At 41.7% G+C, this 12,432-nt stretch overlaps 1 protein-coding gene across 2 annotated transcripts in view; it reads left to right on the forward strand.

Moving 5' to 3' along the window:
* The window catches only part of LOC120534364, a 78,900-nt gene that overhangs the window by 32,839 nt on the left and 33,629 nt on the right, over nucleotides 1-12,432 (forward strand). For both annotated transcript variants that reach the window (XM_039761900.1, XM_039761899.1), the window contains exons 9-11: nucleotides 133-393; nucleotides 7,908-8,050; nucleotides 10,073-10,292. In XM_039761900.1, coding sequence (XP_039617834.1) covers nucleotides 133-393; nucleotides 7,908-8,050; nucleotides 10,073-10,292 — 624 coding nt within the window. The remainder of the gene's footprint in view (nucleotides 1-132; nucleotides 394-7,907; nucleotides 8,051-10,072; nucleotides 10,293-12,432) is intronic.

The raw sequence follows: 12,432 nt of genomic DNA on the forward strand, positions 1-12,432 counted from the left end.
GGTGCTAGAGGCCTCTAGGTCACAAAGGAAAGCGATACCAGGTTGATTGTTACAAAGTAAAAAAAAAAAAAAAGTGTTACTTTGTTTACTGCTAATACTTGCTAAATTATTTAATTTTCATTTAATTTTTAGGTCCCGGTACTGTCTCACACTTGCATTTTGATCAGCTGCAAACAAAAGCTTCCTGGAAGACTCAGTCTGGACCAAGCGTCACCTTTCGTTTCCGGCTGTTTGATGGCATGCACAATATAGTAAAGAATGGCTCTCGGAAGCACCCACAGCTATATCTTCACAATTTAAGGCCTGGATCTTTCTATGAACTGGAAGTGCAAGAGACATGTTTTAATTTGGAGGGCCACTCCAGTTTTCTAGAATTTCACACTGAAGAAACTGGTAAGGAGACACTGAGTACATCTCTTGTTGTTTATCACTCTTGTTTCTTCTATGTAACTTCTATGGTGGATTGGTGGCAGTTCAGCGTGATTGTCTTAAAGCAACTGCTGATTTTCATAACATTACATCATTTGAATACCTGGTTGTTAAAACCACTGAAAGGCTTCGCTGCGCATTATATTAAACTATAGGCCTCCCAAGCTTTTTCAACCCCTGCTAAGGGCCATACTCTGGATCTTGTATATTTTACTGGTCTGTAGAATGTTTGTACATCTGGTTTTGTCATTGGTATCTGAGATCACAAGTTGATTGAATTTAGTTTCACCTATCCTTGCCTAAAATAAGTCAAAAAATTTAAAATAACCTATCGTAATATCAAGAATATTGATCAGTTATCTTTTTCTATGTCTGTCGGTGCTTCCTGTCTCCATGATATTTCTGGGTTGTCTTGCCCTATGCAGATTTTGTCTCTATATAATTTCACAATGTCACAAATTTTGGATCATTATACACCTATTTAATGCTTGATTGTTCCTGCTACCTGGACCTCCCCATGGTCCCCAGAATTGCATACCATGAAACAAACTGGTCGCCACTTGGAAAGGCTCTGGAAGAAGACTGGTCTGGCTGTTCACGGCCCTGGCTTACACTGAACACCTGAAGGAAGACAGATGTGCCTTATCGGCTGCACATTCAAAGTACTATTCTACCCTTACTGACTTTGGTACTTGTTGCCGTAGATCTAATTTTAATACAGTTAACAGACTTTGTCAACCTGCTCTTAAAAATCCTAATTTCTCTTTTGAGCACTGTAATCTATTTCTGTACTATTTTCAGTCAAAAATTATGACCATATATCAAGGTTTCTCCACTAACCATTCCTCACCTCCGTTGACCAATTCTACTTCTGAATCTCCAGTTTATTTATCTAAATTTAACCCCACTACATCAACTTACATTGCTGAGGTAATATCTATATCATATCAATCTACTTGCCCCTGCTTTACTGATTAAAGCTTGTACTGATAAACTTTCCTCTCCCGTTTCTCACTTTATCAGCTCTATTTTCCACACCTACGTTGTTCCAAGTGATTTAAAAACTGCTGCTGTAACCCATCCATCCTCTTTTGCTTATCCAAGATCGGGTCACGGGGGCAGCAGCTTAAGCAGAGATGCCTAAACTTCCCTCACCCCGGCCACTTCTTCAAGCTCTTCCGGGGGAATCCCGAGGCATTACCAGGCCAGCCAAGAGACATAGTCCCTCCAGTGTTTCCTGGGTCTTCCCCAGGGCCTCCTCCCAGTTAGACGTGCCCAGAACACCCCACCAGGGAGGTGTCCAGGAGGCATCCTGATCAGATGCGCTAGCCACCTCATCTGACTCCTCTTGATGCGGAGGAGCAGTGGCTCTACTTTGAGCCCCTCCCGAATGACTGAGCTTCTCACTCTATCTTTAAGGGAAAGCCCAGACGCCCTGCAGAGGAAACTCATTTCAGCCACTTGTATTCGCAATCTTGTTCTTTCGGTCACTACCCATAGCTCATGACCATATGTGAGGGTAGGAACGTATATTGACTGCTAAATTGAGAACTTGGCCTTACAGCTCAGCTCCTTTTTCACCACGACAGACCGATGCAGAGCCCGCATCACTGCAGACGCCCCACTGATTTCCCTTGTTGATCTCCCGCTTCATTCTTCCCTCACTCGTAACCAAGACCCCGAGATACTTGAACTCCTCCACTTGGGGCAGGATCTCGCTCCCAACCCTGAGAGGGCACTCCACCCTTTTCCGGCTGAGGACCATGGTCTCGGATTTGGAGGTGCTGATTCCCATCCCTGCCGCTTCACTATCGGCTGCGAACCGATCCAGAGAAGGCTGAAGATCACGGCCTGATGATGCAAACAGGACAACATCATCTGCAAAAAGAAGTGACCCAATTCTGAGCCCACCAAACCGGACCCCCTCAATGCCCTGGCTGCATCTAGAAATTCTGTCCATAAAAGTTATGAACAGAATCGGTGACAAAGGGCAGCCCTGGTGGAGTCCAACTCTCGCCAGAAACGGGTTTGATGTACTGCTGGCAATGCTGACTAAGCTCTGACACCGGTTGTACAGGGACCAAACAGCCCTTATCAGGGGGTCTGTTACTCCATACTCCCAAGGCACCCCCACAGGATTCCCCAAGGGACACGGTCGAACGCCTTTTCCAAGTCCAGAAAATACATGTAGACTGGTTGTGCAAACTCCCATGCACCCTCCAGGACCCTGTTAAGGATGTAGAGCTGGTCCACTGTTGCTCCTGAATCTGAGTTTTGACTATCTGATGGACCTTCCTCTCCAGGACTCCCGAATATACTTTTCCAGGGAGGCTCAGGAGATTGATCCCTCTAGTTGAAACACATCCTCCGGTCCCACTTCTTAAAGAGGGGGACCACCAACACCCCGGTCTGCCAATCCAGAGGCACTGTCCCAGATGTCCATGCAATGTTGCAGTGGCGTGTCAACCAAGACAGTCTTACAACATTCAGAGCCTTAAGGAACTCCGGGCGTATCTCTTTCACCCCCGGGGCCCTGCCACTAAGGAGTTTTTTGAACACCTCGGTGACCTCAGTCTCAGAGATGGGGAAGTCCACCTCCAAGTCCCCAGGCTCTGCTTCCTCATTGGAAGGCATGTTAGTGGGATTGAGGAGGTCTTCGAAGTACTCCTCCACTGACCCACAACATCCTGAATCGAGGTCAGCAGCGCACCATCCCCACCATATACAGTGTTGACATTGCACTGCTTCCCCCTCCTGAGATGCTGGATGGTGGACCAGAATCTTCTCAAAGCCGTCCAGAAGTCGTTCTACATGGCCTGCCCGAACTCCTCCCACGCCCAAGTTTTTGCCTCAGCAACCACCGAAGCCGCATTCCGCTTGGCCTGTCAGTACCTATTGGCTGCCTCCAGAGTCCCACAGGACAAAAGGGTCCCATAGCATTCCTTCCTCAGCTTGACGGCATCCCTCACCGCCGGTGTCCACCAACAGGTTCGGGGATTGCTGCCACGACAGGCACCAACCACCTTATGGCCACAGCTGCCTCAACGATAGGGGCACGGAACATGGCCCATTTGGACTCAATGTCCCCCCACCTCCCTCGGGACATGGTCGAAGTTCTGCTGAAGGTGGGAGTCATTCCCAGCAGACCCTCACAACATGTTTGGGCCTACCATGCTTGACCGGAATCCACCCCCACCATCGAAGCCAACTCGCCACCAGGTGGTGATCAGTTGACGGCTCCACCCCTCTCTTCACATGAGTGTCCAAGACATGTGGCCACATCCAACGACACAACCATGAAGTCGATAATTGAACTGAGGCCTAGAGTGTCCTGGTGCCAAGTGCACATATGAATACCCTTATGCTTGAACATGGTGTTCGTTATGGACAATCCGTGATGAGCACGGAAGTCCAATAACAAAACACGGCTCGGGTTCAAGTCGGGGTGTCTTCCAGGTCTCACTGTTATGCCCATGTGAGCATTGAAGTCTCCCAGCAGAATAAGGGAGTCCCCAGAAGGTATGCCCTCTAGCACAACCTCCAGGGACTCCAAAAACGGTGGGTACTCCAAATTGCTGTTTGGCGCACACGCGCAAACAAAAGTTAGGACCCGTCCCACAACCCGAAGGCGGAGGGGGGCTACCCTCTTGTCCACTGGGGTAAACCCTAATAAACAGGCTCCAACTCTGGATGCAATAAATATGCCCAAAGCCACTTGGTGCCTCTCACCGGGGGCAACCCCAGAGTGGTTAAGTGTCCAGCCCCTTTCAAGGAGATTGGTTCCAGAGTCCAAGCTGTGCATCGAGGTGAGCCCGACTATATCTAGTTGAAACCTCTCGACCTTGCACACTAGCTCAGGCTCCTTCCCCTTCAGAGAGGTGACATTCCACATCCCAAGAGCCGGCTTCTGTAGCTGAGGATCAGACTGCCAAGGTCCTCGCCTTTGGCCGCCATCCAACTCGCACTGCACCCGACCTCCTTGGCCCCTCCTATAGGTTGTAAGCTCATGGGAAGTGGGACCCACGTTGCCTCTTCAGGCTGAGCCCGGCCGAGCCCCATTGGTGCAGGCCCGGCCACCAGGTGCTCGCCATCAATCCCAACCTCCAGGCCTGGCTCCAAAGGGGGGCCCCGGTGATCCGCATCTGGGTGAGGGAAAACGCTGTCCAAAGTTTTTGTTCTTCATAGGAGGTTTACTGAACCACTCTTTGTCTCATCCCTCACCTAGGACCAGTTTGCCTTGGGTGACCCTACCTGGGACATAAAGCCCCGGACAACAGAGCTCCTAGGATCATTGGGATACGCAAACCCCTCCACCATGATAAGGTGGAGGTTCAAGGAAGGGTGCTGTAACCTCTGTTTTAAAAAAAAAAACCTGGCTTAGATCCATTATAGCTAAAATTTTATCGCCCAATCTCTAATCTTCCATTTATGGCTAAGATCAAGGAAAAAGTTGTTGCTGCTCAACTCAATGATTATTTAAACTTGCATAACCTGCTTGAAACTGCTTTACTTAAGGTAGTCAATGACTTGCTTATAACCGCAGATTCTGGGATGGCCGCTATTCTAGTTCTCCTTGACTTAAGCGCAGCATATGATACAGTTAATCATAACATTTTACCATTCCAACTTTCAGCTATTGGTATCTCTGGTGCTGCTCTTTCTTGGTTCACATCATAGCTCAGTGATCGTCAATAACATGTATTCATTCTGGAATACAAATCTGCCACAACTTCACTCTTACAAGGTATCCCTCAAGGGTCAGTTCTAGGTCCAATTCTCTTTAACATCAATACGTTCCAATTAGGTGAGAGTATTCGTCGGTATGGTCTAAGCTTCCACTGCTATGCCGATGACCCACAACTTTATATAAGCGTTGATGCAATTACAACATCTTCACCAGTTGCATTGACTGATTGCATTTGGGAAATCAATCATTGGATGCCAGTTAATTTTTTATGACTTAATCCTGATAAAACAGAAATCCAATTGGTTGGTACCAAATCTGTCATCTCTACCCTTTGTGGGGTAATAATTGATGTCGATGGGATCCTGGTTGAACCCTCAGCATCAGTCCATAATTTGGGTGTCATTTTTGATCAGTTCCTTACTTTCCAACCACACATTAGCTCAATAGTACAGACAGCTTTTTTTCCATCTCTGCAACATTGCTCATCTGCATTCTTTCCTCAGTGTGAAAGATACGGAAACTCATTCATGCTTTCTTCACTACCCGTCTGGACTATTGCGGTGCATTGTTTTATGGCCTCCAGACTAAATATATCAATAGATTACAATATGTTCAGAATTCTGCTGCTCATTTACTTACACACACTAAAAAATCTGCTCACATCACTCCTGTCTTTTATGATTTGCATTGGTTACCAGTTATTTCAAGAATCAAATATACAGTAAGATTCTCATCGCCGTTAAAGCCCTTCATGGTTTAGCCCCTAATTATCTGTCTGAGCTACTGCCTACTTACACTCCTGCCCGTGCATTAAGATCATCAGACGCTGTTGCTCATTGTACCTAAATGCATTTTAGTAACTTGAGGTGGCAGAGCTTTCAGTGTGAGTACCCTTAAAATTTGGAATGCTCTTCCTCTTAGTCTTAATGTATTCTTCATTTCAAACTCCTGTTAAAACACATCTCTTCAATGAGTATTATTAATTTTCTTGTATGTAATTTCTACTATCTTGTTAATGTGTTTTTGTTGAATTGTAAAGTGTCCTTGAGTGTATGAAAAGCACTACATAAATAAAACTTATCATTATTATTATTATTATTATTATTAACCTGGGTTCTAAATTTTTCATTCGAATGGTTCCAGCACAGTTAAGAATACTGAAACTGTAAAATCCTTATTTTTGTCTTTTAAAGGCCTGTTCTTTTCAATAAATTTTCACATGTTCACAATTTTAAACTATTGTTTCTATTTTGCAACCTTTCAGACAGAGGTCTTACTTCCTCAGGGCCTTTCCCAGGGGTGTGTATATTTCCTCTATAGTGTGCCAAGGGTTTGTAGTTAATAATCTGTTAATGATTTTCAAGAACATGGAGTTTACTGTATATAAGGAACAATAGACATTTAACTCAGGAATCCAATTTCCAACAGTCTGTCCATCCTTCTTCTAAATCTACTTTTCCTGTTAACAGTCAAATAAAGTTGGCCAATCCTAGCACACCAAATGTTCAACCCCTACAGAAAACTCTGCTAGTACCCTGCATTTAACAGATCACTCCACCCTTATTTTAAATCTAATTATCTTTTTTTAGGGTCACAGGTGGCTTGTCAACAATGAGCACAAGATGACACCCATCCTAAAAGTGGTCACCAGTGTCCCAACGGTTTATCCATCTATTAATCCATTTCTAAACCTGTTAGTTCTGTCATGGTTCATGCGAGATTAGAACCAATCCTAATTATAGCATGCATGAGCCTATACAACAATTAATTCTGTAATCCACCAATGTTCTAATTTTCCTTATCCAGTTCATGGTCAGGTGCAAATTCTAATCCCTGTGGCAACAGGAATGAGCTGGAAACATATCCTTGAAGTGGTTGCCAATGGCCTGCAATCCATCCTTTGTTTCTATCCATGCTCTAAACCTTCTTACTCTGCCAGGAATTGTGGAGATCTGGAAGCAATCCAGGCAATGACAGGTGTAAAGCCATTCATGTGGGGATGTCAGTATCCACAGATCCATTCATATATTTGTACAAGTAGCTCATCCAGTACATTGTCCCTGGGACCTGGTGCTCCCTCCACCGCAGTTCTTTCATTCACATGCCATTGACTTCTGGCCTCTCCTATCTCTGTGTTGCTGTGCAGTGCTCACTATGTATGAGTTTCCTAATGAGGGTCAGGGGAAATAAAGGGGGTTTCTCATGGTGGGTATAAGAATTTATGTACTTTTCCTTTGTGATAGCCACTGTTTTTGTTGTTTTTATTATTTGTGAGCTTTTTTTGACCTTTGTTGTTTTGGATTAAGTATTCTGTCTAGTGAATTTGTTCATGTTTGGATCTCCAGTCAGTTTAAATTTGTCCACCATATCTCCTGGCTATCTGGCATATGTCGTCTTACCCCCATTTTAATTATTCTTTTTTGGATTACAGATTTGTTAAATAAATAACATTTTTTATTCATCATCCTGCCCAGTTCATTAATGGTTCAGCTAGATTTACATTATAGCAAGGCTTTGCATTGTCCATCACATTTAGCAAGATGGTGAGCCACACTGAAGTCCTGCAAGTTACTATTTTTTTCTGTGGAAAAGCAACCTTCCAAATCCTGCCACTTTGTGTGTGCTCCTGACACCGACTCTGTGCAATAATACAAGTCAGGAATCTGTCCTGTAGGTTATACCAGACTGTTATCTAGACATCTTTGCAATCCAGTTCATTTTTTCTTTTGTTTGATCCTATAAGCCTAGCAATGATTTTCTGTTATGATAAGGAAGTTGTCTATTTTATTAGGTTCAAGTTTGTTTGAAGATGATCAGAAGCATGTGTCACTTGAACCATCATTTTCCCTAATGCTACCATGGGCTTTACCAGACTACCTTCAAGAGGACTCTTCAAAATCCAGAGAACTTTTTGAAAAATATACTGAAAAGCAAGTAAGAAATGTAGTGAGAATGAGATTGTGTTTCACTGCGTAGAATTGTGTTCTACTAATTATTAAAGTGTTAGAGTTACTTTGGCAAGAATTGGAGAATTAAATACAGTATGTAAAGTGTAAGTACACGGAGATGCAAATGTCTATATTTCTTTATACTAGACCAGCTTAACTCATTTCAGATTTGTAAAAGGGCAGTGTGCCAGTTTAGACTCAACAATGCACCTAATCTGGATATTTTTGGAATGTTGTAAGATACCAGAATGTCGTAATAATCATGTGGTAATCCTACAATGTAAATACGCTCCATAACTTAATTGCTGTTAAACATTCAACAGTGTTTTACTTGCATTGTTTGGCATACAATATGTTTTAACATTTAGTAATATTGTTGTACAGTTACAGTACATTTTTTTGGCATTGCATCTTGTTTGGTATGTTGTTGGCTCCTGTACTGCATCGCCTGTATTCTTAACAAAAATATTTTAATTATAATGTTCAATATAAAGACAAACTTAAAGATGAATTGGATTCATTTGAAAAATCTCTTCACACCCCCCACCTAAGAATTCGGCTGCTTACCTAACAATGCAGTAAAGCCCAACCACACAGAGGGTCCATAGTCCCTGCTTCCCCAGAAGAAAGACATTTGTAATACCCTGGAGATTTTCTGAAGCTGTTCTAAAGCCCGACTTCAAACTGCCAACAGTGGCTACATTATTACTCCTACTCGGTTGACCCTCAATCTTACATGTCTCTTTGGCACCCTACTTATCATTATGCTCTATTTGATGTCTGTGCCCATATTTACTAAGTGTCTCAGAGTAGGGAAATGGTATTGACTGGCTCCAAAATCTCTGAGTAATGAAAATTCGGTCCTACTTTTAGAGCTGGAGAAAAGGCATTGTGTTAATTTTCCTAATTTAAGAAACTACTCCTAACTTCACCAGAATTTAGGAGAACTCTTGAGCTGTCCTAACTTGCTAGCAGCTGCCAGAAGATGGCGTTCAGGCAGAATTCAGCACACACATAAAGATCATTGCCCCACGTGTGGATAAGCGCACACATGTGAATTGCAAGTGATATACTGTAGTAATCCACATGTTGCCCTGAAGGAAGGATGGGTAGAATGGGTGATTGCCAGCAAACTGTCACACAGGTATCTGTAATCCATGACCCCATGGAACATTTACGTTACACTTTAGATGCTGTTAGAGCCTCCCAGAGCATTGGATAGATAGAGCCTTGCAGAAGATAAAGGGGGATCATGGAGAGACTAATGTTGCGTCACAGTAGAAGATGATTGGGAACACTGGAAGAGCAAATGCAACTTCAGAAACAGCGCTGGAATCACTGTGGCTAGTCTTAGTCTTAATTGTTACTTTACGAGGTGTTTCCTGTGGTTTGTAACATTGGAAAAGTTATTCTTCTGAAAGTATGGCTGTGGATCATTCATTGTTAAATAGACATGCCTGTTATATGTGGTGTGGGTCGAAGTTTTTCTAATCTCATTGCTCATTATAATATTATTCTTGATGTTGCTGTGAAGTAGGAACAATTGGGTGCAGCTTAGCACAATATCCTACTTTATTATATAATGTAAATCATGTCTGAGAATGCTGTGTTAAGTTTATACCATTATAATCAGCTGTTCAGTTTCATCCTGTGTCCCAGAGGTGTATGTGATAGCTTCACTGACAATCCTAAATTAGCCTGATTGAATGAGTGTGCCTCTTGTCCACAAGCTGAATTAGACATTGCATCCATTATTTGTAGCTGCTTAAGCTCTGATAAAATCCAGTTATATGTAATGAGGAGTCTAAAGACAAATAATGTATTTTCCATCCACCATTAAAGCATTTCTATTATAGTTATCGTTGTTGTTGGGGTGTGTGTGTGTGTATATATATAATAATACATTGTATTTATGTAGTGTGTATATTATATTTAATAAGTGGAACAGTAAGCATATGTATACCAATGTTGTATAATGATGTTATTTTCATTATTTTGTTTTCTTAAGCTGGAGAACATATTCAGCAGTTACAAAAATGCAAGCAGAGTGGACATTACCTTGGAGGACTTTACCAAAAGAGAGAACAAAACAGAGATTAATTTTCAAGTTCGTGTATTTTTTGATGATGCAAGCTCCATTTTATCTGATGTCGAAGAATGGGAACACATTAAATCTTTAAACCTCCCATATATTGCAGATTTGAAAAATGGCACTCTTTACTGGAATGGTAAGTATTAACTAGTAAATTAGGAAAAATTATGGTATATTACATTTTTTAAATTGGGTTAATTAGAGTAATCAAATGACACTTTGTACACTAAGGTTACATGTAAAATACACCTTTTTACAAAATACATAGTATACATATAAAAGTAGAGATTTGGTTAAATACACAGTAAAGCAACTAATTATATCTTGATTAACACAGCGATGAGTGAACTTTGCAGGGACTGCTTTGCCATAAGTTCAGCGAAATCTTGGAAATGTCTGCAAATTTCATTGAACTTCACAAAATGCTTTGAAGCCAATGGGGAAGGAGGAACTGAACTTTTTTGAGTGACTTATAATGGTGCAATGGTGTTTTAAGTGTCCCTGAGGACCAACAAAGCATCTGCCAACTATGCTGGATTGTTTATTGTGGTTCAGAATGTGATTTAAGCTGTGAGGCAGCAGTACTAACCAAGATGCAAACTGAAATATTCAACAGATGGCATCAGACTAACAACAAGTCAAAATACACTACTCAGAAACTTAAGGGAACACTTCATTATCAAAGTTGAGCACCAAGTTAATTAAGCTTCTGGGATATCAATCTGTCCAGTTAGGAAGCATAAGCGATTGTGAATAAGCTTTGCCTGCTTTGGTGCAAATGAAAGTGTTTGAGTTTTGCTAGTGTCCAGGGGCCTCATGCATAATGTCGTGCGTAGAATTCACACTATAAAATGGCGTACGGACAAAAGTGGAAATGTACGTATGCACAAATAAATCCAGATGCATAAATCTGTGTGAACGCCACCTTCCACGTTCTTCCGCTCCATAAATCCCGGTCAGCATGAAAAGTAACACACCTGCTGTCCCACCCCATCTCCTCCCAGAATTACGCATCTTTGAATATGCAAATCAATATAAATAGCCCTTAAACTCAGCGTTATGTGAAAAGGCAATGGCTAAAGGATGGGGGAAAATAGAAGAATACCAAGTGGAGGCAAGGAAAAAAACATACTATTTGTTGGTTTAAACAGTGGTATAAACAACAAAAGGAAGTTGATTGAGTGACATAGAGTGTCGGAGAAACTTGAAAGCTCAAGTTCACAAAAGTCACACAGTGCCCAAAATAAAAAAGTTGTCACATATCAAAGTCGCCGTGAAAAAGCAAGTCATAGCCCACCGTCTGAGTGTCATATGAAAGCTTATTAGGGTACAGAGGAAAAAAAAATAGGCACACAGTGGGGAAAAAAGCACAAAATGTCAACTTTAATCTCCAAATTTCCACTTTAATCATGTTGTTTATTTTGTCATTAAAGTAGAACATCATAAACTTCATCTTAAAATTGTTTAATTTACTAATTTCTCAAATCCCATCGTAACTAATGTAGCACGTTAAATGCTTTGTTTTGTATTTGATCTTCTATGTGCGTGAATCACTACCTGCTTCTTAAACGGGCTGTCCCTTCCACCTATAGAACACAGAATCCATTACATTTGTGATATTACAGCTCTCTGAATAATTATAATATTGAGATGTATACTTGATATCATTTACATGGGGATAGGAGTTGAAGCATGTTATTAAATATGGGAACATGGTGGCGCAGTGATTGTTCTTTCCTCATGTAAGATGCTTGCTGCGCTGTGCACGACCTTCGATGAAATAATTTATTGCAGCAGTACTGTCTCTTTCAAATGTACTAACCTCTAATTCCTGTCCTTCCTTTTCTTTCTCCAAGTAACCAATCGCCACACAATCAGCTCTGTAATAGACATTAAGCCATCTGTAAGCTGAGAATGCAGATTCTTCAGAACTTTTAAGGAACATTGAAATATCTTCATAGTACATGTTTAATTATTTTATCCATCTATCCTTCCCTTGTTGCACCAGCACCAGCAAGAATACAGTGCTAGGTAGGAACAATCTGTGAACGAAGCACCAGCTCATCGCTAGCGCAGTGACACTGTGTCCTCACATGTTTAATTATTAAAAATATAGGTTATTTAAATGAAGTTAGTTTTATCTGTATAATAAACATATTTTGCTGCATCTCATCTTAAAAATTATATTGTCATCATATGTAAATACACGCTTTATAAAGTGGCTCAGGTTGTGCAATATTATAACTGTATCGCAAGTTTACAGTGAGGTAATTGCA

The sequence above is a fragment of the Polypterus senegalus genome, chromosome 8, assembly GCF_016835505.1.
Source record: "Polypterus senegalus isolate Bchr_013 chromosome 8, ASM1683550v1, whole genome shotgun sequence".
NCBI classification, from domain to species: Eukaryota; Metazoa; Chordata; class Cladistia; order Polypteriformes; family Polypteridae; genus Polypterus; species Polypterus senegalus.